This window comes from Thalassophryne amazonica, chromosome 14 (assembly GCF_902500255.1).
Source record: "Thalassophryne amazonica chromosome 14, fThaAma1.1, whole genome shotgun sequence".
NCBI lineage: Eukaryota > Metazoa > Chordata > Actinopteri > Batrachoidiformes > Batrachoididae > Thalassophryne > Thalassophryne amazonica.
The window spans coordinates 79,110,562-79,136,844 of NC_047116.1; the positions used below are offsets into that span (position 1 = coordinate 79,110,562).

At 40.3% G+C, this 26,283-nt stretch overlaps 1 protein-coding gene across 1 annotated transcript in view; it reads right to left on the reverse strand.

The window, feature by feature from the left end:
- The window catches only part of gli2a (GLI family zinc finger 2a), a 299,357-nt gene that overhangs the window by 34,109 nt on the left and 238,965 nt on the right, over positions 1–26,283 (reverse strand). Inside the window, exons 6-9 of the mRNA XM_034187294.1 lie at positions 22,239–22,440; positions 20,046–20,244; positions 9,063–9,173; positions 7,331–7,471 (exon numbers count right to left, since the gene is read on the reverse strand). Of these exons, the coding sequence (XP_034043185.1) occupies positions 7,331–7,471; positions 9,063–9,173; positions 20,046–20,244; positions 22,239–22,440 (653 nt within the window). The remainder of the gene's footprint in view (positions 1–7,330; positions 7,472–9,062; positions 9,174–20,045; positions 20,245–22,238; positions 22,441–26,283) is intronic.

Consider the following 26,283-nt stretch of genomic DNA (forward strand, 5'->3'; position numbering starts at 1 on the left):
GATGACACTGTGATTTGTAATGAGAGGTTGAGATTAGTCTTGAGAGGTGGAGTTATGCCCTGGAGAGAAGGGGAATTAAAGTCAGTAAGAGCAAGACGGAGTACATCTAGGTGAATTAGGTGAAGCACAATGGAATAGTGAGGTTGCAAGGTGTAAAGGTGGGAAAGGTAGTTGAGTTTACATGAGAAATTTACATGAGAGTATTGAGAGCAACTATGTTTTACAGGTCAGAGGTGGTGGTGCTAACAAAAAGAGAGGTGGCAGAGCTGAAGGTATTCTGATTTTCTTTGGGAGAGACAAGGGTGGACAAAATTATGAGTGATCCAATCAGAAGGTAAGATGATTTGGAGACAAAACCAAAGACGTGAGACTGAGATGTTTGGACATGCAGAGGAGGAACTCAGAGTATATAGGGAGAAGGATGCTGAGGATGGAGCCACCAGGCAGGAGGAGAAAAGGGAGGCCAAAGATGAGGTTTATGGATGTACTGAGGGACAACATGCAGGTGGTTGCTTTGTGAGAGGATTATACAGAGGACAGGCTGAGATGGATAGTCTTTTCTGGTGACCCTCAGCCGGGATCAGCCAAAACAAACTTCAGGTTTTTTGTAGATTGATGAGTGAAGTGGAGCAATCTGTGTATGTACAGGTATGAGTGTGAACCCTCCTATGTAAGGTGTATCTGAATGTTTCACTTCATCCATCCATCCATTTTCTATACCTGCTTACTCCAGTTAAGGGTCATGGGGGGACTGGAGCCTATGCCAGCAGTCAGGAGACCAGTCTGTCACAGGGCCACATATAGACAGACAAACACAATCACACCTACACACGCACCTACAGTTCACCTAATAAGCATGTCTTTAGATGTGGTGGGAAGCTGGACCCTGGAGAGAACCCATGCAAACACAGGGAGAACATGCAAACTCCACACAGAAAGACCCCAGGTGGGCATCCTGGTGTGAGGCAACAATGTTAACCCCTAAGCCATTGTGCTGCCTGTTTCACTTCATAAACAGCAGAAAAACTCTTTGCTTGTCTTCAGGTTTTGTAGTCTATGGTGCAAATGGTTTACACTGCCTAACAATCACAATGTCCCAACACTGGGCCTGACCACACCTCATTTTAAGACAAGTACACAGCTGAGTGCAAGTAAATTTGCTATTTAAAGCGCTAAGCGCTAAGCATCAAAATGAACAACTGCATTGGCTGGAAAATAACAACGATACTTGCACAATGCACTGTGCTGGATTGTGTCAGATATAAGATAGGACTTTAAATCTTCAGATTGCCATTCTGTGTGTTAATGAAATGGAATTAGCAAAATGCTTTTTGACCCCACATGTTAACACATGGAGTTTGTATCCTGTGAGTGATGGTGCCATCCATTCCAGGTGACTATGAATGTGCCTGTCAACAGGAGACTATCTGTTTTTTCAGGCTATGTCTATGTGTTGTTCTCAAGGAAGGGGCACTTCCTCAGGTCCTACCAGCAGGAATCAGGAACTGGACATGCTAATGTTCTTAGATTTACTTCCCATTGTCTTTATCTCTGTTGACTCAGGATGCCAGTGGCGCACTTTATCGTGTAATGCCAATGATTCAATTGAGAATAATCTTGTCTGCTACTTTTATGGATGAACTATTTCCATTTAAAAAATGACTTAGTGTTCATCATCTTTTATGCTTAGTTATCGGATTATGTGGGAACATATGGTATGTCACGGAATCCAATGGATGTTGACCTTGTTTGTCGATTATTTTGGAAACTTTGCATTCAAGAGTCTGAACAATTCCATTTTTTTAATCCTATTGCCTCATGCAATAATTTGCATAACTTTTACCAAATTTTGAGAAATTAAATTTTGACCTCCGTACAAACAAAACAAGCCTTTGTCATGATTTTTTGCAGTATTTTACCCTGTAAGTCCATAATATGCATTAATACCCCAAATGATACCTTTTTTTGTAATTCTTATGAACTAACAAATAAGGTATTCCACTTTTCAACATGATTCAAGGATTTTTCAATTTGAACCCCTATGTAATCTCTCATGGAAGATGTAAAGTTACCCACTCTAAGGTGGTCATACATTGTACATGTTATTTTCTGACCTTAGGTGATACTGACTAGGTCAAAATGGATTCTGGGTTCATGGACTCTTATGTCCAAGAGTGAAAAAAATGTATAACCTGTCGCTGTGCATCTTTGGGTCAAAATTAACCAATCACGTTTATCAAGTGCATGAGATGGAGTTCAATCCAATCACTCAATGCACTTTTTCTGTACAGATGTATTCTTCTGAACAGCTTTGAATCTATTACAACACACTTACCACGTATACGGAAACACTCACTTAAAATCTCTAATCCTATGTGCCCACATGCCAAATATCCACACACCAGAGGAACACTCATTCCTCAGACATCAAGCCCACAATGCTCCACTTATGTGGCCAGTTCCTTGCCAGCACAGTGCTGCTAAATCTATTTCGGGTAACCAAGAAGGAATGGAAACAAGTGTGGCCTTGCGGCAGCCTCTATTTTCGGATATAGGTACAGTAAATGCCATAATTTGGCGCTCCTCAACTAGATTACTCTGGGCAAGCAGAAGCTAGAAGCACCTGCAGTAGTTTTATTTTTTGGTGATATGGTAAGAGATACTATATACTAAATGTGAACTTATGGGATGTATACGGTTGGTCTTCACAAATTTGAAAGAATGAATGAATGAATTTATTCAGCACACACAAACACAAAATAACAAAGAAAACTCACCCATGTGCCCGAGAGGGTGTAGGCAGAAACAAAAGCTTATAAACGCCCACCCCTTTAACCAAAAAAAAAAAAAATGTATATTTATTTGTATAATATTGTATATTATACATATGTATAATATATGTATAACCATGATAACTAATACAAAATATAAATTAATCACTGAACTAAAGTTTTAAAACACAAACATGCAAACAGCAGTGCACCAAAAACAAAGCAAAATTGATAAACCTAATTCATCTTGCTATCTTCCATCTATCTTAGGGGTATCTTCTCAAGAAAGAAGATAGACCTGTAAGAATTTTAGTATGTGTTGGCCTCATACTGTCCATCTACACCTAAAATCAAACCAATGGCCAATACTGGCAAAGACTCAGAGTTTGACACTTGGGGAGCTGGAGTTGTGGTTACAGACAAGGCAAAGAAGCAAATGTTCCTAAAGGTAATTCCAGACCTGACTTGTAACCTCTATCAATCTCTGATCCTGCAAAGTTCCAGGTTAGGGGCTCTATGGACACTGAGCCGAGTGCACACCTCTGAAGTGGCTGATAGCCAAGTTGGCCTGGGCAGGCGGGGAAACGGGGGAACACAAGGGTCTAAAACTCCAGAGCTTCTGGCATGACGATAGATTTATGGCTGATCCTTGGGCTTCAGGGGGTTGGAGGTGTCACTGAGAGTGAAGGGTTAGGGGTCATGGGTCATAGGGCTGCTGGGGGTAGGAGGACAGCTGTGGGCTGGGGCTTCAGTTTGGTGGAAGCTGGTAGGCTCATTATCCTTACGCGTGTCAACCCAACAGGAAAGGATCAGTTACTGGCTGGCTTGCTGACCAGTCTCAGCCAGCATGGATGTAATGAACAACAGAAAAGTTGTTTGAACTTTTCACTTCTTACACAGTTAGATGTAAGAGTGTGGAAAGATTTTAAAGCTTATTTCAGAATTTACTTTTGTTACATTTAGGGTTTTCTGTTTTGACTAGTTTTTCCCATCACAGATTTGTATCTCGATAACTGTTATTACATGAAAATGTAGCATTATTACATCTACTTACCAACAGAGGAGGAGCAGAGGTTATGTGACAGCCCCTGTCGAACTATCTCAACAAGTGTTGGACAAACAACACTTATGGAGTTCCACAAGGTTCTGTGCTAGGACCAATTTTATTCACTTTATACATGCTTCCCTTAGGCAGTATTATTAGATGGTATTGCTTAATTTTCATTGTTACGCAGATGATACCCAGCTTTATCTATCCATGAAGCCAGAGGACACACACCAATTAGCTAAACTGCAGGATTGTCTTACGGACATAAAGACATGGATGACCTCTAATTTCCTGCTTTTAAACTCAGATAAAACTGATAGTTATTGTACTTGGCCCCACAAATCTTAGAAACATGGTGTCTAACCAGATCCTTACTGTGGATGGCATTACCCTGACCTCTAGTAATACTGTGAGAAATCTTGGAGTCATTTTTGATCAGGATATGTCATTCAAAGCGCATATTAAACAAATATGTAGGACTGCTTTTTGCATTTACGCAATATCTCTAAAATCAGAAAGGTCTTGTCTCAGAGTGATGCTGAAAAACTAATTCATGCATTTATTTCCTCTAGGCTGGACTATTGTAATTCATTATTATCAGGTTGTCCTAAAAGTTCCCTAAAAAGCCTTCAGTAATTCAAAATGCTGCAGCTAGAGTACTGACGGGGACTAGAAGGAGAGGAGCATATCTACCCATATTGGCCTCTCTTCATTGGCTTCCTGTTAATTCTAGAACAGAATTTAAAATTCTTCTTCTTACTTATAAGGTTTTGAATAATTCTAGGTCCCATCTTATCTTAGGGAACCTCGTAGTACCATATCACCCCAATAGAGCGCTTCGCTCTCAGACTGCAGGCTACTTGTAGTTCCTAGGGTGTGTAAGAGTAGAATGGGAGGGCAGAGCCTTCAGCTTTCAGGCTCCTCTCTGTGGAACCAGCTCCCAATTCAGATCAGGGAGACAGACACCCTCTCTACTTTTAAGATTAGGCTTAAAACTTTCCTTTTTGCTAAAGCTTATAGGTTAGGGCTGGATCAGGTGACCCTGAACCATCCCTTAGTTATGCTGCTATAGACGTAGACTGCTGGGGGGTTCCCATGATGCACTGTTTCTTTCTCTTTTTGCTCTGTATGCACCACTCTGCATTTAATCATTAGTGATCGATCTCTGCTCCCCTCCACAGCATGTCTTTTTCCTGGTTCTCTCCCTCAGCCCCAACCAGTCCCAGCAGAAGACTGCCCCTCCCTGAGCCTGGTTCTGCTGGAGGTTTCTTCCTGTTAAAAGGGAGTTTTTCCTTCCCACTGTAGCCAAGTGCTTGCTCACAGGGGGTCGTTTTGACCGTTGGGGTTTTACATAATTATTGTATGGCCTTGCCTTACAATATAAAGCGCCTTGGGACAACTGTTTGTTGTGATTTGGCGCTATATAAAAAAATTGATTGATTGATTGATTGACAAACCTTATCAAATATTGTGGACAGACAGTCCTTGGGATATGGAAGTAGTGACTAAAGTTTGATGGTCATCCCGATCTGCCTCAAAATATTTTTGATGTCAGTTTTGCCTTATGACATCACAAAAATCTGATGGGGGAAGGGGTCAGAGCTCTGAGTGCCCTCTGTCATTTACAACAGTTACTGTAAATAAAGTTATTGCCCTACGTGCAGGTACCATATAAACTCCGGCTATCTTGTGACTAAAGTGGTGAAGTTAGTTCATGTGAGTCAACTTTGGCATGACTGCGGAGCTGACGAAGGCCAGTGTAAGGGAGGGATGCATACATCCATTTCTCTTAATTTCAATCATTATTCTGAAGTTTAATGAGGATTTTAGCATCTTATAAGCTGCACTATTTTTCTGTATGCAAAACTGTTTTTAACAGTTTCCCTGTGGACGAGTTCAACCACAGGCAGGAACAGTGTAGCACATGTGCACACCACAGTCTGTGCTGTTAGTTACTTAAGGACTCTTAAATTCCAAAAAATAAGCAAGATGGGACAAATGAACATGTGCTAGATAACATATTCAATATTATTTGACACCGTTAAATAAATAAATAAAATAAATCCTCAGATGGACATGGATTGCTTGCCCACAGCAACATGGAGAACAACAGTGGCATTACACAGGAAGCTCTCAGCTTGTGGTGTGTATCAAAAGGACTGCTAAATTCCAAAAATAAGCAAGATGCACAAATAAATGCTACAATAAAAATGTGAGTCCATTAGATATTTTTAAAATCAGGTTTTTATTTTGGGATTGTTGTACATTGATGTTGTGTTCTTATTGGCATTTATTCTTTTATTATTGGTGTTTATTTTGTTTCATGCTTTAATTTATTGGAAAGTGCAATATAAATAGTTAATATTGGGAGGATCTCCCAAACTAGTAAAAAAGACAACTTATACTCTAGAAAATACGGAACATGAATTAACAACTAAAATAACTTTAAATGTAAACACAATAGGGATCCTATTGTGACATCTATAGTGCATTTGTCTAAAGCACATGCATTTGGGGAATGTACAACTCCAATTTCCTGTTTACATGATACGTGTTTGGAGTGAAAGGTAAGCACAGGGCACAAAGGGTTTGTATGATTGTCAATTAATCATGGGTGTGTTTTAGGCATAATATGATTAACATGAATCAGATTATCATCCATGATTCCCTTTAAGAGTGGTGTGTATTTGAAAGAGACACACTGACATTTAGATGGGAAACAAATGAGAGATTTTCTGGTCTGGAAGTGAATCTGAATGTAAACTGTCAATGGTTGCCTCCTCATTCCTGCAACATCTCTGTGCATCTGATTCCCCCCTGCACCACTTCTAGGCAGAAAGAAAACCAGCTTTTTAGTTTCATTCATTTTCTGCCACTTATCCTGGCAGTAGACCAAGCAGCTCAGCCAACACTTCTGTGCCCTCAGCCATGTCCTCTTACGCTTCCTGGAGAATCCCAAGACATTACGAAGCCAACTGGGAGATATAATCTCTCCAGAGTGTTCTGGATGTTCCCCAAGGTCTCTTCCCAGTTGGATGTGCCTCAAAGAAAAGATAATCAGGTGGTTTCCTCACCAAATGCCCAAGCCACCTCAACTGCCTCCTTTCAATGCAAAGAAGCAGCGGCTCTACTCTGATTCCTTTCTGGATATTTAAACCTCTCACCCTGTCTCTGAGTGTGAGCTCAGATACCCGACAGAGGAACCTCATTTCATTGTTCTTTCAGTCATTAGTGAAAGCTTATGACCGTAGATGAGGATAGGAGTCTAAATCGCCTGGTAAATTGAAAGTCTCGCCTTTTGGCTCTACAGCTTGTATGTCATCTTTCATTTTTATTTCATGATAAATTTTAGTTTTCAATTCAGTTTCATTACCGTTTGATGCAGTACTGTACATCACTGTGTGTACAAACAACGTGTGCACATGTCATGAACCCACATATGTAAGGTGTATCTGAGTATTGCACCATATAAATAGCAGAAAGATATAAAAAGCAGAACCCTCATACTCACGTGAACAAGTTGTTCCTGGGTGTCGTACTCCTTGGCACAGCCCTCCCAGTGGCAGTTAGTTTCATATACAGCCTCTGGCTCCTGTTTGCATTCATCTTTGTCGAGATCCTCATTCAGGTCCATGATTCCTCCACTGTGCTCCTGGAGGAAAACAGGTGAACTCCGTGTTTCCATAAGAGTATTTAAATAGATTACAAACTCACCAACAAACTCCATTTTTCATCTGAACGTGGTCAATAAGATAGAGGAGCATTCAGGTCTATTTTGTATCTGTCCTATCTTATCTGCTTCTTATTCCCAATGAGTTGTTAAATCTCAGCTGCTGACAACATGCCTTGTCATTGATTAAAGCTGGGCCTTTATTTACTAGCTGTAATTAATTAAGGGCAAATTAGCAATTGCAATTAGTGAGAGGCTTTCTTAGGAACAATGATAATTAAGATCGCCAAGTTCTCTTTCAATTATATCTTCTTTTTCTCCATCTTTCACTTGATTCATTTGTGTGGGATCGACACTTAGTCCATGGGCCAATCAGTTATTTCGGTACCACTTAAGGTGACGAAACAACACTTAGAAAACTGTAGCCAGCAAGGGGTCAATGAAGAATTACACAGGCATCATTTTTTACTGAAATTGGAGCAGCTTTAATTTTTGACCCCTGTACAAACTGAAACTGACCTTTGTTATCATTTTTGCTGTTTTTACCCCATAACTACAGAACATTCAGTCATAGATAGTCCAAACTATACCTTTTTGGAATCATTATGATCAGACAAATAATGTGGTGACCTAAATATAAATTTCTTGGGTCAACATGATGAATTTGTGTTAGTGTTACTTACCATGGTTCAGACCAACTAGATTTGTAAGGGTAAATGTAACCAAAAAAACAAAACAAAACTAAGTCCTTTTGGCTGCTCGCTTGTTTGCACTTGGGGTCATCACAGCAAATCCAAGGTAGATCTGCATAAATTGTGATGATCCAACACAGCAAAGTTAAGTTGACATGTAACTGAAGTATTTTAAAAGAGGTTGTAAAGACCCTAATAAATTAAGTAACTCATAATCATATCAAACAAGTTTGAATGGCCTAAGGACATTACATCAGTGTGTTACATTTACCCTTATAGGGCAGGGGTGGCGACCAAGTGGTTAGTGCACTTGATTTCAGTACAAAAAGTTCCCGGTTCAAACCCCACCCCTGCCACATTTCTCCACGTGATGTTGAGTTTCGTCAGGAAGGACATCTGGTGTAATACCTGTGCCAATTCAACATGCAGATCCACCTCAGTTTTGCTGTGGCAATCCTGAGCACAAACAAGGGAGCACCAGAAGGGACCTACTTTTTATTTTTGGTTACATTTACCCTTACAAATCTAGTTGGCCTGAACCATGGTAAATGAGTAACAGTAATGCAAATTCATCATGTTGACCCAACAAATTTGCATTTTGGTCTACATTTACCTTTACAAATCAAGTTGGCCTGAACCATGGTAATTAGGTAAATGTAACGCAAATTCATCATGATGGCCCATCAAATATACACTTAGGTCACTCAAAAACATTGTTTCTGGCTAAGTTAACGCATTGTACTTGGGTGGAAATACCTTACATAATTTTTATTATGCTCACTGAGCACAGTATTTTTTGAGTGTAGGCTCCAGCCCCCCATAACCCTTCACTGGAGTAAGCAGTTGAAGATGAGTGAGTGAGTGTGTTTGGCTACTGGTACCTGAGAAGATGGGGAGATGGGCAGAGGACCCTCTGCTTCAAGCTTAACCTTTGATCTTTTGGTAATCAAAGGGTTGACTGTGCTGCTCACTGCTGGGTCCCCACTAGCATTCTGAGGGAAAAATAAGGACAAAGACATGGTCAGATAGGATCCAGTGGCTGGCTTTAGGAAGGTTTTGGGCAACTTATAGACTATAATTAATTAGAAAACTCTGATCTGTATCAGAGTTGATCGTGTTGTTATTCTAGCAGTCTTCAAGCGCTTTGCCTCGTCTTTGCTCCTGCACAAATGTGTAGACAGAAACGTAACAATGAAAAAATATGTTTAAATAAAGTCAATAAATGAATGCATATATCCTGCACAATGGCTGGAGAGCCCACTAACAGCATTTAACATCTGATTTAGTTTCTACAGTGAAACAGTAGTATGAGGGTTTAGCATTTAAAGATCCTTGAGTGTTTCTATTGGATTAACTTTGAACAGTCCACTTCTCTGTGTGTGAGCATCTAAACACTGAACAGGTCAATGATTTCAGATCACTCAGTTTGCTATAATTGCTACAAAAATCTTAACAATAATGTTAATACATGTAAAGGTTCATCGTGTCACTAAATAACAGCATTTCTCCAGGAAGCAACATTTTCTGTATATAACAGAGAGCTGTGACTTTTTTTCCCCTGTATTTCCATCATTATAGCATGATTAACACCATGCTAAAAAGAAAAGGTTGAGAAAACTTAAAAACCGAAGGCAACAAAATACAATACAAGATTATTATTATTATTATATAGATTATTATACAAGATATTATTTTAAGACCAATGCACCATATTTATGGAGTACAAGTCACACCAGATTATAAATCACATATTTTTTTCTGGATTATCAATTCTTTTTTTTGTGCGTTGTTATGGCATGATTTTATTATTGCCATTTATTCTTTTATTGGAGTTTATTGTGTTCAGTACTGTGATTCCTAGGAAAGTTGTATATAAATAGTTTTTATATTAAGAATTATTATTATTATTAATGATGAAAACATCATTTTTCGTATAGAAATTGCAACAGAATATAACTAGTAAAAAGAAAAAAAAAAACTAAACAAAATTTATATTCCGGAAAATCCCGTACTAGCAATTGTGAGTTGATCTAAATCAATATTTGAAGTTTGTCAAACATATCAGTCTGAGCAAACTGTTTAGTATATAGTGATCCAATATCCTTAAATTGAGAAAATTCAAAATGTCTGTACAGCCAGATGATGAAAGTCTTTTTTTTTTCATCTTTGTAACTTTTTCTTTTGTACAGTGCAAACATATTCATTCAATACAACCTGATTTATATATACGTCTGTAGTGCAACACTGGAAAAATGAATGTTTTTATATAAAATATTTCATTAGGATCTTTAGATAGTGTCAGATACGCCATATTAAAGGCTCAAATCAGCTTGAAGGTGGAGAGTGTGTGTGTGATTGGGTCATTGCTTTTTTCTCAAACATAAATCTGCTACTGAATAGTTCCTGGGTTTTCTTTGCCATTCATGCATTCTGAGTTAATTTAATAAACATTCAACTCCATCCTGTGTTTGCAAATTCATTCAACCGGTTATCCATTGACCGCAAAAACACCTGTCACCTATCCATGAGTGACTGATTCAAGTAATCACAACTAACAAGTAATCACAGGAAGCAGAAGGTTTGACCACATTACACCCATTTTGGCATCTCTTCACTGGCTTCCTGTCCCTGTGAGATCAGATTTTAAGGTTCTGCTATTAACCTATAAAATTATTTATAGACTAGCACCTCCCTACGTAGCTGACCTAATTAAACCTTACGTACCGGCCCGGGCCCTGTGTTCGAAGGGTGCAGGACTACTTTGTGTCCCTAGGGTGAATAAAAAGTCTGCAGGTCACAGAGCTTTCTCTTGTCATGCACCTGTTCTGTGGAATGATCTCCCTGCATCAATAAAACAGTCAGATTCTGCAGAGACTTTCAAGTCCAGACAAGATGCATTTATTCTCCCTTTTGTATGGCTAGCATACTGCCATAGTATGTTACTATGCTTCCTACCCTTTTAAATTCACTTTATTAGTAAACAAAGCGGGTCTCGGCCTCAACTTTATCTAAAGTCTGGATCTGTTAGTGAAGCTTAGAGCTAGTGGCTGGTGATCACCTTAGTATTTCTTCTGCTTTCCTGTTACTTAATGCTGACAAATTATACCTTAAGTGTCGTTTTCTGGCTGACTGATTCTCTTTTCTTTTTCTCTCTGTCTAGATGTGGCTGTATCCATGTACTGGATTGGATGATTTCTGTGGCGGTTGCCGGATGGGCTCTGCTGTAGGAACAGATCTAAGAAGTGGCTCGATGACCCCCCACTCCCCAACCCCCTCCCCTCCTGACAGTGGACTGGACACCTGCATGGACTTTCATCAAATGTTGTGTTGTGTTGTGTGCTATTGTAAACTTTTTTGGTCGAATGTCCTAATCAGTGGGTCACCCCTCTGAGTTTGGTCTGTTTGAGGTTTCTTCCTCAAATCATCAGAGGGAGTTTTTCCTTACCACTGCCACCTGTGTGCTTGCTCTAAGGGTTGGTAAGGTTAGATGTTACATGTCTGAAGTGCCTTGAGGCAGCTTTATTGTGATTTGGTGTTATATAAACTAAATAAATTTAATTGAATCACAAGTCAAATCAAATCAAATCAATTTTATTTATATAGTGCCAAATCACAACAAACAGTTGCCCCAAGGCGCTTTATATTGTAAGGCAAAGCCATACAATAATTACGGAAAAACCCCAACGGTCAATACGACCCCCTGTGAGCAAGCACTTGGCCACAGTGGGAAGGGAAAAACTCCCTTTTAACAGGAAGAAACCTCCCGCAGAACCAGGCTCAGGGAGGGGCAGTCTTCTGCTGGGACTGGGACAAATCCATCATTAGGCTTTACACATATTCCTGTTATTATACTGGCCAACCACCTCTACTGGTGGTTGGCTCTCACTGCGGTATTGTATCACTTCCTGTTCCGGAGCACAGCGGTGTTTTTCTGTATCTGTTAGCTGTTTAATCTGCGCAGTTAGATTGATCTAGTTATCTAGATTACGATTTGTTTCCCAGTGTAATCTTTATGTGCCTTAACTAAAGCACTCCTTCTGCTGAATCACCTCTAAATTATTTACACATTATTCACTTTGCGTGTTTTTAGGAATCCGCTAGCTTAGCGTAGCTACTAGCTCTTAGCCGATTTAGCATGGCGGCTTCTCCTGTCTCTCCCGCACTTTTCTGCTCTGGGTGTGAAATGTTTAGTTATTCCTCGGCCTCCTTTAGCAGTAATGGTACTTGTAATAAGTGTAGCTTATTCGTAGCTTTGGAGGCCAGGCTGGGCGAATTGGAGACTCGGCTCCGCACCGTGGAAAATTCTACAGCTAGCCAGGCCCCTGTAGTCGGTGCGGACCAAGGTAGCTTAGCCGCCGTTAGTTCCCCCCTGGCAGATCCCGAGCAGCCGGGAAAGCAGGCTGACTGGGTGACTGTGAGGAGGAAGCGTAGCCCTAAACAGAAGCCCCGTGTACACCGCCAACCCGTTCACATTTCTAACCGTTTTTCCCCACTCGACGACACACCCGCCGAGGATCAAACTCTGGTTATTGGCGACTCTGTTTTGAGAAATGTGAAGTTAGCGACACCAGCAACCATAGTCAATTGTCTTCCGGGGGCCAGAGCAGGCGACATTGAAGGAAATTTGAAACTGCTGGTTAAGGCTAAGCGTAAATTTGGTAAGATTGTAATTCACGTCGGCAGTAATGACACCCGGTTACGCCAATCGGAGGTCACTAAAATTAACATTAAATCGGTGTGTAACTTTGCAAAAACAATGTCGGACTCTGTAGTTTTCTCTGGGCCCCTCCCCAATCAGACCGGGAGTGACATGTTTAGCCGCATGTTCTCCTTGAATTGCTGGCTGTCTGAGTGGTGTCCAAAAAATGAGGTGGGCTTCATAGATAATTGGCAAAGCTTCTGGGGAAAACCTGGTCTTGTTAGGAGAGACGGCATCCATCCCACTTTGGATGGAGCAGCTCTCATTTCTAGAAATCTGGCTAATTTTCTTAAATCCTCCAAACCGTGACTATCCAGGGTTGGGACCAGGAAGCAGAGTTGTAGTCTTACACACCTCTCTGCAGCTTCTCTCCCCCTGCCATCCCCTCATTACCCCATCCCCGTAGAGACGGTGCCTGCTCCCAGACTACCAATAACCAGCAAAAATCTATTTAAGCATAAAAATTCAAAAAGAAAAAATAATATAGCACCTTCAACTGCACCACAGACTAAAACAGTTAAATGTGGTCTATTAAACATTAGGTCTCTCTCTTCTAAGTCCCTGTTGGTAAATGATATAATAATTGATCAGCATATTGATTTATTCTGCCTAACAGAAACCTGGTTACAGCAGGATGAATATGTTAGTTTAAATGAGTCAACACCCCCGAGTCACACTAACTGTCAGAATGCTCGTAGCACGGGCCGGGGCGGTGGATTAGCAGCAATCTTCCATTCCAGCTTATTAATTAATCAAAAACCCAGACAGAGCTTTAATTCATTTGAAAGCTTGTCTCTTAGTCTTGTCCATCCAAATTGGAAGTCCCAAAAACCAGTTTTATTTGTTATTATCTATCGTCCACCTGGTCGTTACTGTGAGTTTCTCTGTGAATTTTCAGACCTTTTGTCTGACTTAGTGCTTAGCTCAGATAAGATAATTATAGTGGGCGATTTTAACATCCACACAGATGCTGAGAATGACAGCCTCAACACTGCATTTAATCTATTATTAGACTCTATTGGCTTTGCTCAAAAAGTAAATGAGTCCACCCACCACTTTAATCATATCTTAGATCTTGTTCTGACTTATGGTATGGAAATAGAAGACTTAACAGTATTCCCTGAAAACTCCCTTCTGTCTGATCATTTTTTAATAACATTTACATTTACTCTGATGGACTACCCAGCAGTAGGGAATAAGTTTCATTACACTAGAAGTCTTTCAGAAAGCGCTGTAACTAGGTTTAAGGATATGATTCCTTCTTTATGTTCTCTAATGCCATATAACAACACAGTGCAGAGTAGCTACCTAAACTCTGTAAGGGAGATAGAGTATCTCGTCAATAGTTTTACATCCTCATTGAAGACAACTTTGGATGCTGTAGCTCCTCTGAAAAAGAGAGCTTTAAATCAGAAGTGTCTGACTCCATGGTATAACTCTCAAACTCGTAGCTTAAAGCAGATAACCCGTAAGTTGGAGAGGAAATGGCGTCTCACTAATTTAGAAGATCTTCACTTAGCCTGGAAAAAGAGTCTGTTGCTCTATAAAAAAAGCCCTCCGTAAAGCTAGGACATCTTTCTACTCATCACTAATTGAAGAAAATAAGAACAACCCCAGGTTTCTTTTCAGCACTGTAGCCAGGCTGACAAAGAGTCAGAGCTCTATTGAGCTGAGTATTCCATTAACTTTAACTAGTAATGAGTTCATGACTTTCTTTGCTAACAAAATTTTAACTATTAGAGAAAAAATTACTCATAACCATCCCAAAGACGTATCGTTATCTTTGGCTGCTTTCAGTGATGCCGGTATTTGGTTAGACTCTTTCTCTCCGATTGTTCTGTCTGAGTTATTTTCATTAGTTACTTCATCCAAACCATCAACATGTTTATTAGACCCCATTCCTACCAGGCTGCTCAAGGAAGCCCTACCATTATTTAATGCTTCGATCTTAAATATGATCAATCTATCTTTGTTAGTTGGCTATGTACCACAGGCTTTTAAGGTGGCAGTAATTAAACCATTACTTAAAAAGCCATCACTTGACCCAGCTATCTTAGCTAATTATAGGCCAATCTCCAACCTTCCTTTTCTCTCAAAAATTCTTGAAAGGGTAGTTGTAAAACAGCTAACTGATCATCTGCAGAGGAATGGTCTATTTGAAGAGTTTCAGTCAGGTTTTAGAATTCATCATAGTACAGAAACAGCATTAGTGAAGGTTACAAATTATCTTCTTATGGCCTCGGACAGTGGACTCATCTCTGTGCTTGTTCTGTTAGACCTCAGTGCTGCTTTTGATACTGTTGACCATAAAATTTTATTACAGAGATTAGAGCATGCCATAGGTATTAAAGGCACTGTGCTGCGGTGGTTTGAATCATATTTGTCTAATAGATTACAATTTGTTCATGTAAATGGGGAATCTTCTTCACAGACTAAAGTTAATTATGGAGTTCCACAAGGTTCTGTGCTAGGACCAATTTTATTCACTTTATATATGCTTCCCTTAGGCAGTATTATTAGACGGTATTGCTTAAATTTTCATTGTTACGCAGATGATACCCAGCTTTATCTATCCATGAAGCCAGAGGACACACACCAATTAGCTAAACTGCAGGATTGTCTTACAGACATAAAGACATGGATGACCTCTAATTTCCTGCTTTTAAACTCAGATAAAACTGAAGTTATTGTACTTGGCCCCACAAATCTTAGAAACATGGTGTCTAACCAGATCCTTACTCTGGATGGCATTACCCTGACCTCTAGTAATACTGTGAGAAATCTTGGAGTCATTTTTGATCAGGATATGTCATTCAAAGCGCATATTAAACAAATATGTAGGACTGCTTTTTGCATTTACGCAATATCTCTAAAATCAGAAAGGTCTTGTCTCAGAGTGATGCTGAAAAACTAATTCATGCATTTATTTCCTCTAGGCTGGACTATTGTAATTCATTATTATCAGGTTGTCCTAAAAGTTCCCTAAAAAGCCTTCAGTTAATTCAAAATAGGTTGCAGCTAGAGTACTGACGGGGACTAGAAGGAGAGAGCATATCTCACCCTATTGGCCTCTCTTCATTGGCTTCCTGTTAATGTCTAGAATAGGAATTTAAATTCTTCTTCTTACTTATAAGGTTTTGAGATAATCAGGGGTCCCATCTTATCTTAGGGACCTCGTAGTACCATATCACCCCAATAGAGCGCTTCGCTCTTCAGACTGCAGGCTTACTTGTAGTTCCTAGGGTTTGTAAGAGTAGAATGGGAGGCAGAGCCTTCAGCTTTCAGGCTCCTCTCCTGTGGACCAGCTCCCAAGTCAGATCAGGGAGACAGACACCCTCTCTACTTTTAAGATTAGGCTTAAAACTTTCCTTTTTGCTAAAGCTTATAGTTAGGGCTGGATCAGGTGACCCTGAACCATCCCTTAGTTATGCTGCTATAGACGTAGACTGCTGGGGGGTTCCCATGATGCACTATTTCTTTCTCTTTTTGCTCTGTATGCACCACTCTGCATTTAATCATTAGTGATCGATCTCTGCTCCCCTCCACAGCATGTCTTTTTCCTGGTTCTCGTCCCCAGCCCCAACCAGTCCCAGCAGAAGACTGCCCCTCCCTGAGCCTGGTTCTGCTGGAGGTTTCTTCCTGTTAAAAGGGAGTTTTTCCTTCCCGCTGTAGCCAAGTGCTTGCTCACAGGGGGTCGTTTTGACCGTTGGGTGTTTACATAATTATTGTATGGCCTTGCCTTACAATATAAAGCGCCTTGGGGCAACTGTTTGTTGTGATTTGGCGCTATATAAAAAAAAAATTGATTGATTGATTGATTTGTTAAATTCCACGCATTTTAAATGTAGCAGACAGGGATTATCTGGAATTTTGTTTTCAAGGCCTCTACTGCCATCTACTGGCCAGTAGTGTTCATGGCAATAGTCGCCCTAAGTACTAAAAAAAATTGATTGATTGAAATTGATTGATTATTAAGTCATCCATTCAAACGACTGAAGCACCAGGTTCTACTCAGCTGTCAGCACTGTTTCCTCACGCAGCCCACAGGGGGAGCAGTGGAGGGGAGTTGCATTGTGAAGATATGCCACAGAGTTGTTTTTGGCTTGTTGATCTGCTGCAGAGAGACGTGAACAGTCGGGGTTTTAACCAGGCACCAGGTCCCATAAGTCAGACTGCAACCCGCCGCAGAGACTAAACAGTTTAGACTGGCTTATGATCGCCAAAGCCACATGGAAATATATAAGAAGAGGAGTTATTACCACAGTTGGTGGGGTGGGTGGGGATGGGGATTTGTAGGCGAGCGGCTCGGGTCGGGAGAGGGTTTGATTTGCTGAATGGTTCTGAACATGACTAAACAACAAAGAAAAACAGGTCCCTTTGAAGCTCTAATGAAAGAATATAAAATGTAAAGCTGTTGATAATCTTGGGCCATGGGGGGGGGGGGGGGTCCAAATCCCACCCAGCCGGCCTCTGTAGAGCACTCCAGCACATCAGGGGTCCAGATGATTCATTCAGTTGGCTGGAGGCCAAGACCGAAATGTGGTTCTGATCACCGTCGAGGAGCCGCGGAATGCATTTGTCCGATCACATGCAAAATCGTGCGTGTAGCTACGGTTATGTTTGGACACTACCAATGTGTGTCAGTACATACGCATGTCTTCACATAACACGGCGCTGAAACAGACAGTTAATGCGGAGCTGCGGGCAGAAGTGTAAGTGGGAGAGATTTAGTGAGTGGGAAGTTTATATTAGGAGTGACCATGGTGTACACAGCGGGGTGATGAAGGCAGGCAGAGGAGACAGTAGGAAGTAAGACAGATGCAACTGGGAGGGAGGCGTTCTGCATATTTTTGATCTGAGCCAGAATTTACAAGATGTAGTCCAGGTTCATTCAGCAGCACTTGGGCTGAATCGAGGCTGCTCACATTTCATTGTTTCAAGGAATAACTTTCCATGTTCCTTGGCTCAGTAACAGTGTTATTGCTCTGCTGAAGACATCTCAGCCGGCAGCATCTCAGCCTGTAGCTTGACATCAAAGAATCAACTTGAGCTCAGATACCCAAGGAAACTGCTGAGGTAAAGTTCAAAAAATGCGGGCTGTTCAACAAGTACAGTGTAGCTGTGTGGAAAACACCAAAAATGAATTGGAACAGGAAACTCGTGTCAGAATGCATTTAATCTACTGGATAACTGAGGGACTGACTGGAATTTGCATCTTCTTCTGAACCGTATCCCTGTGGTCAAGAGGTGGGCTCCACCCTGGACAGGCCGCCAGTGCATTACAGGGGTGACACATGCAGACAGACTAACATATTCACACCTACGGTCAATTTAAAGTCACCAATTCACCCGAACCCACTCGAATACAGGGAGAACATGCCAAACTCTGCAGAGAAAGGATTAGTTGGGGGACCTTCTCACTATGAGGCAACAGTGCTAACCACTAAACCACCATGCTGCCATTTACACCTTCTTGCTTGAGTTTACTTTTCTCACACATTGAAAGAAATCAGATTGAAACTTTCCTCAGCAATTTATCACCCACCTATGGTCACCATTTTCCAAAGCCATAAGAAAATGGCTTGTACTGAAGTATCCTGTAAAACGGCCTAATAAGCACTTAGAATTTTAAAACTTTTTTTTATGTCAAAATTGACACATTATAATAATGACTTGGATTTATAAAGTGGTTTTCAAGACACCCAAAGTGCTTTCCAAGTTGCATTATTCATTCACACATATTGGTGGTGGTACGCTACTCGCGTAGCCACAGCTGCCTTTGGGAGAAACTGACAGAAGCATGGCTGCCATTCTGCGCCAACAGCCCTTACGACTACCATTTCATTCATACAGGGAAGGTGGGTTAAGTGTTTTGCCCAAGGACACAACGGCAGCATGCAGATTTTTGTCTAGTTGGGAGCCAGATTTGAACAACCAACCCTTCGGTCACAAGATGGCTTGCTGTACCAACTGAGCTATTGGCGCCCAATATGCACTATAAGCATAAAAAATATCCTAAAGAAGTTTTTCATTTTGGAAAGGTCTATCCAAATTTGTTATTGTTTTGAAAAAGATTGGAATCAATTCCGTAGCTAACATCCATCCATCCATTTTCTATGATCGCCTAATCCACTTAAGGGTCACAGGGCTGCTGGAGCCTTACACAGTCAGTCAAAGGGCGTGAGGGTACACCCTTGGACTGGATGCCAGTTTATCGCAGGGCCACACATAGACAGACAAACACATTCACACCTACAGTCAGTTAAAATTTTCCAGCACCGGGCGTGAACCCACACAAACATGGGGACAACATGCAAACCTCACATAAGAAAGGCCCTCAGGTGGGAAGCAATCCCACAACCTTCTTCCTGTGAGACAACAGTGCTAACCACTAAGCCACCATGCCGCCCTCTGTAACTAATATCCTCAGTAAAAACTACTGCATCCTCAGCTCTGAAATTTTGGTTTCTCGCAGAAATGAGGACCAGTAAATAGTCATATTTTGGTCCATGTTGGCAACTTTTAACATAATTATTTGCAGTTCTTATTTTACATATTTGTTTAAATAGGAATGTTAGCGCAGTTGTCTATATCTAGGCTTCTTCAGCCAGGAACATGCAAAATAGGTTTTGTTTGTAAGCGATGAAGCCTTACTACTAATCACTTTTAACTTTTAATCTAACTAAGGCTTTTCAGTCATATTGTTAGAATAACGGATTTTTTGTTGAAATTTCTGCACATTTATTTGTGGTGCCACTGGTCCTGTTTGATCATAGTTATGGTCTTCTAGGTAAAATGTTTCATGATATTCTTTGTATAATGATATAATATGGTCTGTAAATCATATTTGTAGCAGAGGTTATGTGACAAGAGCCCTATAAATCACAACCACAATCAATTGATCCCGCAGACACACGTCCATTAAAATGGTATCTAAGGTATGAGAGCGCCAGATGAAATAAAAACAAGTGATCATTTTCTTTATTATTATGCAAGTGTTAACACAGAAGCTGGTTTGTTTGTGACTCTGCTTTCATACGTTTTTGCTTTCTTTCTGTGTGCTTCTTACCCTGTGTGCTGCTATATAATGCTGCTGGAAGCTGTTTCCCTGAGCGAGTCTTCCCAAGGGATTAATATCGTTCTACCTAATCTAATCTACTCTTACCTGGTTCACCTCAGAGTTGGAGCTGTTGTGGGAGGTGGACAAAGGCGAGGCTGTCAGTGGGTGTTGGCGGGCAGAGAAAGAGGAAGGCGACGGTTGAATGATAGGCGGTGCGTGTCCGAAGGCGTTGAGACTCCTCTGCTGAGACAATAGCTGCTGGTAGGCCACTGGGTTGATGGGATGAGGGAAGCTAAATGAGGGACTGAACCAGACAGAAAAGCAAAGTTAATTCATGACACTGGATCATTTTTAAATGCACTTGGTACAGTAAAATCGCCAGTGTAAAACTAACACTGGCAGAGTTAATTTAACACTGATCATTTTACTGTATACCAGTGCTGGGTATAATGCCTTACAAAGTAACACATTACTGTAATCACATTACATTTGTCTGCAGTAATGTACAACCCGATCTCATGCCAAGTTCGTGATGATTGTTTCTGCTTCAAACTGCACTCCAGTCATCAACTGTGTCAGCAACAGATATCTGAAGCTTTTGAACAACAATCATAAATTCAGCATTATTTCATTATAAAAGACACAACAGCACGCCTGAGTCTGACGTGCTGCTGTGTCTACATCATTTTGGAGCACCAGTAGCAATTCACTGATTATCGCCTCGTTTATGCTTAAAACCTGACTTTAGAATGACTTAAGAGGACTTACTTTGTAATCTGATGGTTAATAATCACATTATTCCCTTTGATTGACATTTTTAAGTCAAGACTGAAAACCTATTTTTATTGTCTTTATTTTATTATCTTTATTCTGTTTCATTCTTTTATTTCTGTTTTTAATTATGTATTTGAAATTTTTTTTATTCATTTTTAATTGTTTATTTAAATTTTATGTTGAATTGTTGTCATGTAAGGTGCCTTGAGACGGCTTTTGCTGTGATTTGGCGCATTATAAGCTAATTAAATTAAAATTAAATTAAATGATTGCCTTGGGTGTGGAGAGTCAGACTCAGAGAGTCAGTCTCAGACCCATCATACACTCAACAAAAATAGAAACGCAACACTTTTGGTTTTGCTCCCATTTTGTATGAGATGAACTCAAAGATCTAAAACTTTTTCCACGTACACAATATCACCATTTCCCTCAAATATTGTTCACAAACCAGTCTAAATCTGTGATAGTGAGCACTTCTCCTTTGCTGAGATAATCCATCCCACCTCACAGGTGTGCCATATCAAGATGCTGATTAGACACCATGATTAGTGCACAGGTGTGCCTTAGAGTGCCCACAATAAAAGTTCATCTCATACAAAATGGGAGCGAAACCAAAAGTGTTGCGTTTATATTTTGTTGAGTGTATCTCATGGCATGTTGTGATTCAGCAGCAAGAAATATACATTAATCTATTGGTTCGTGATATTGTCACGAAAGTGCCGCAGTTTCATAACGGGAGCACAAATTCATTCTAATATATTCCGTGACAGCTGCACGACATTAAAAATGAAGCGTGGGGGGGGTTAAGGTTAGGGTTGAGGAAGGAGTAGGGTTAGAAAAACCCTGTCACGAAAATTTCAATCATTTCGTGACGGGAGCATGTAAAAAAAAACAAAACAAAAAAAAACAGGACACTATCAGACACATGCGCAGTGAAGGCAGGGTGGGCAATTTTTTAGAGGGGACATTTCGGTCAGTGACACCGGGATTGTCTTAGATTTTCATTCTGCTACTCTAGACATAAAACTTTTATGTCCTCTGGATCCAAATCGATTACAAAAGACCATATGATTATGAAAAATGCTTTGCTTGTGGTGTACGTGGAAAGGCGATGGTCAGTTGGTTAATGTGTGTCCTCAGTTCAAACCCCTGTCAGACTGAAAAAATCACAAAGCACCCTCGGGCAAGGTCCTTCATGCCCAATTTGCTCCCGGTGGGCAGCTGACTTCCTTGCATGGCAGCACTGTGACATTGATGTGTGAATAGGTGAATGTGAGGCATCACAGTAAAGCGCTTTGACCATGAAAGCGCAATTTAGATCCTGGAACAGGTACAAGAGAAGAGAACTCGGCCCAGTGCAACCTCGGCCCCAGGTGTGAACAAACAAGCCAGTTTGACAGCTGAAGTGTTGAAATAAATGCGCTTAAGTACCAAAGTTGGCATTATCGCCCCCCACAGAAAAATGTTCAGCGTTTGAACCGTATGCACATGGTAGTTAAAGTATAATATGCAAAGCCAGCATACCTGATGCCTCCGACTGACAGGTGTCCGTAGGAGCTGCTGGCGGCTGAACTAGAGCGAGAGTTGTTGATGTAGGCCACCAGCGAATTGGGCGAGGTGCGAATCATGGTCTGCAAGTCAATGCTGGCATCTGACAACGGAGAAATGGACAATGCCCTCTTCCTGCTCACTCGGGGTGTCAACCGTGGACTGGAAAACCGTGACACTAAACATAGATGCAAAGAAAGACAGAACAGATGTTCTCCATTATAACCAGTCATTTAAAACATACAGAATTCTGTGTTTTATTCACAATAAAATCTGTCTGGTTCAATACATTTCAGCTTCCATCTGCGGAAACAAGCCGAGACACCACGTTGGAATAAATGTTGAGCCACAGACACTTTAGTGGAGGTCAGAGCCACACTAAGCCACAGTCTATCTCCAACATCTCTCTCTCTCACACAGCTCCCCTGTTTAACATTTGCATCCTCTTATGTATAATGAATCACCCCAATCATTCTCAGTAATTACTGTGATAGTGATCTCTTTTTAGACCGATGGACTTCAGCAAGTTAAATGAAGGCAATTTAAACAAATTGATCTCAGAATACCATTAAAGAGAGCAAGGCAAACTAAGAAAGGTAGGGTTCATGGCCTCCTGGTAGACCTGTTGTTGGAGTTTTTTTCATGCACTTAATGAGAACAGAACAAGAAAATGGCACGGCAATCTACTTTCCCATGAACATGAAAAGAAAACTATTTTTATATATACTACTGCAGAGCCCGTAGGAAGTTTTTATTCCTATAGAAAACTGGGAGCTAAAAAATTTAATGAAAAAAGGCCATTACTAGATCACAGTGGCGGCGCCAAGGGGGAGCTTGGGGGGCTTAATAAGCCAAGCTCACCCCAATAATTCTGCCAATAATGTGAATAGCGACTGACATATTTGTGGATCTCAACTGCAGTTTTGCGCTGAGAATGTCTCAGTATTGCGTAAGTGAGCAAAGTGATGAATGTGTGTGTTCGGTGATCCACCAATGCTGAATCACCCTTCACAAACAGAATTTTCAGTTTTGCAAATAAACATTTATTTGTAAAAACCCACACACAAGTTACAAATTACAAATTTGTGTTTGTGGATCACAAAGCACGTGTACAAATCAAAGGATATTTATAAATCACCCTCTGTGCATTTGCAAGTATTAATGAGACAAATTTAACTCCATACTCCAAAAATGCGTAAGTTTTTCCACGCCTGTCGGTTGCGTCATTCACCTGTGAGCAGGCTTTGAGTGAGGAGTGGTCCACCCCTCTCGTCGTTTTTTTTCATCGTTTAGGAATGGCTCAGAGACTGCCGCTTTGCTTGATCAAAATTTTTTCAGAAACTGTGAGGGACATCAAAGTGGACACCATTCTAGAAATTCAGATGTTTTTTGGTGAAAATTTTATGCGCACGAAGGTTCAAGCTTGGCTGACGCAATCACACGTGATTCAAATCCATATGGTTTTTGAAAAAAATAATAAGGTCGGATACTTTTCTAATAGACCTCATATACCTTGGTATTTATAAAGCAATTTACTATATATTGTTCATTTCAATGACATTTTGTGGAGCCCCTCCAACTTTTACCCCAGCCCCCCAACAAAAAGTTCCTGGTGCCACCACTGCTAGATCAATACCGCATATTAATGCAAAATACCACCACCAGACCAACTGAATTCTAAATAAAATGCCATCACCAGAATGCAGCGCTTTCAAATGCCACAGCTGTAACATAAATAACTAGAAGCACTCAGAGAGTGCAAACCTACGCCAAGGCCATAGGGTCACTGACCCTAAAGAGATTCCCTCCTTGGCACAGTGATTTATTCAACAATTCAGTGTTACAACCAAAACTATGATACATACACTTTTCTTTCCTTTATATTTGACATCCTTGACCATGAAAACATACCACTAGAACTTGGAATCACTTTTATGTCTTTATTAGTTCAAAAGTTATTGTATAAAAACAATTTTTCAGTAATGGTGGTTTTCTTCTGGATCTAGTTCCATAAGATTTGAAGCTACATCAAATCTGATGACACCTTACTGAATCAGTACAGATTCAGCTACAATTTGGTGTTAATTGTGCATCTCTAGCTTCATTTGTCACCTCACACTGACACATTTTCTATTTTCCCAATATTTTTGCATATTCTGGATCACCAGATCTGGAATCCGGATCCGATCATCACCAAACTTTGTTGTTTGATAGAACATTTGACTATGTTACAGCCTAATTTTTTTCAAGCCTTTCTGCCTTGTTTTTGTGGAGTTAGAAACTAGAATGTCAAAATTCCCCCTATCCCGCAATGGTGAAGAATCCTTTAAAAAATTCCTGGATCCGGATCGTGATCAGGATCACCACTAAAATTTAATCACTTGTTCCTCTTGTCATTTCCAACCACTCTACAAAATTTAATCAAAATCCGTTCAAAACGTTTTGAGTTATCCTGCTGACAAACAGACAGACAAACAAACGCGCCTGAAAACATAACCTCCTTGGCGGAGGTAAATATATAAAAAATACTAAACCACTGTAACAGGTATTACATAAAAATAACAAAAGGAAAGTACATGTAATTTATTTACAAACCAGAACTTAACCACTGCTGAGTATACTGCTGACTCATCACTTTGCTTTTGCTAAGTGAAGTAATCTGGATAGTGATATTCATTGCCACTAAAATATAATAATGCCAAATGATAGTCCCTCATCTAAAAAATTCATTGTGCTCCCCAGCTCTATATACAACCCCTGGCAAAAATTATGGAATCACCGGCCTCAGATGATGTTTATTCAGTTGTTTAATTTTGTAGAAAAAAAGCAGCTCACAGACATGATACAAAACTAAAGTCATTTCAAATGGCAACTTTCTGGCTTTAAGAAACACTATAAGAAATCAGGAAAAAAAATTGTGGCAGTCAGTAACGGTTACTTTTTTAGACCAAGCAGAGGAAAAAATATGGAATCACTCAATTCTGAGGAAAAAATTATGGAATCACCCTGTAAATTTTCATCCCCAAAACTAACACCTGCATCAAATCACATCTGCTCATTGATATTGACCCTATCCCATGACATTGACCCTATGTGTCTTTTTGCAAGGAATGTTTTCACAGTTTTTGCTCTATGGCAAGATGCATTATCATCTTGAAAAATGATTTCATCATCCCCAAACATCCTTTCAATTGATGGGATAAGAAAAGTGTCCAAAATATCAACGTACACTTGTGCATTTATTGATGATGTAATGACAGCCATCTCCCCAGTGCCTTTACCTGACATGCAGCCCCATATCATCAATGACTGTGGAAATTTACATGTTCTCTTCAGGCAGTCATCTTTATAAATCCCATTGGAACAGCACCAAACAAAAGTTCCAGCATCATCACCTTGCCCAATGCAGATTCGAGATTCATCACTGAATATGACTTTCATCCAGTCATCCACAGTCCACGATTGCTTTTCCTTAGCCCATTGTAACCTTGTTTTTTTCTGTTTAGGTGTTAATGATGGCTTTCGTTTAGCTTTTCTGTATGTAAATCCCATTTTCTTTAGGAGGTTTCTTACAGTTCTGTGACAGACGTTGACTCCAGTTTCCTCCCATTCGTTCCTCATTTGTTTTGTTGTGCATTTTTCGATTTTTGAGACATATTGCTTTAAGTTTTCTGTCTTGACGCTTTGATATCTTCCATGGTCTACCAGTATGTTTGCCTTTAACAACCTTCCCATGTTGTTTGTATTTGGTTCAGAGTTTAGACACAGCTGACTGGAAACAACCAACATCTTTTGCAACATTGCGTGATGATTTACCCTCTTTTAAGAGTTTGATAATGCTCTCCTTTGTTTCAATTGACATCTCTCGTGTTGGAGCCATGATTCATGTCAGTCCACTTGGTGCAACAGCTCTCCAAGGTGTGATCACTCCTTTTTAGATGCAGACTAACGAGCATATCTGATTTGATGCAGGTGTTAGTTTTGGGGATGAAAATTTACAGGGTGATTCCATAATTTATTC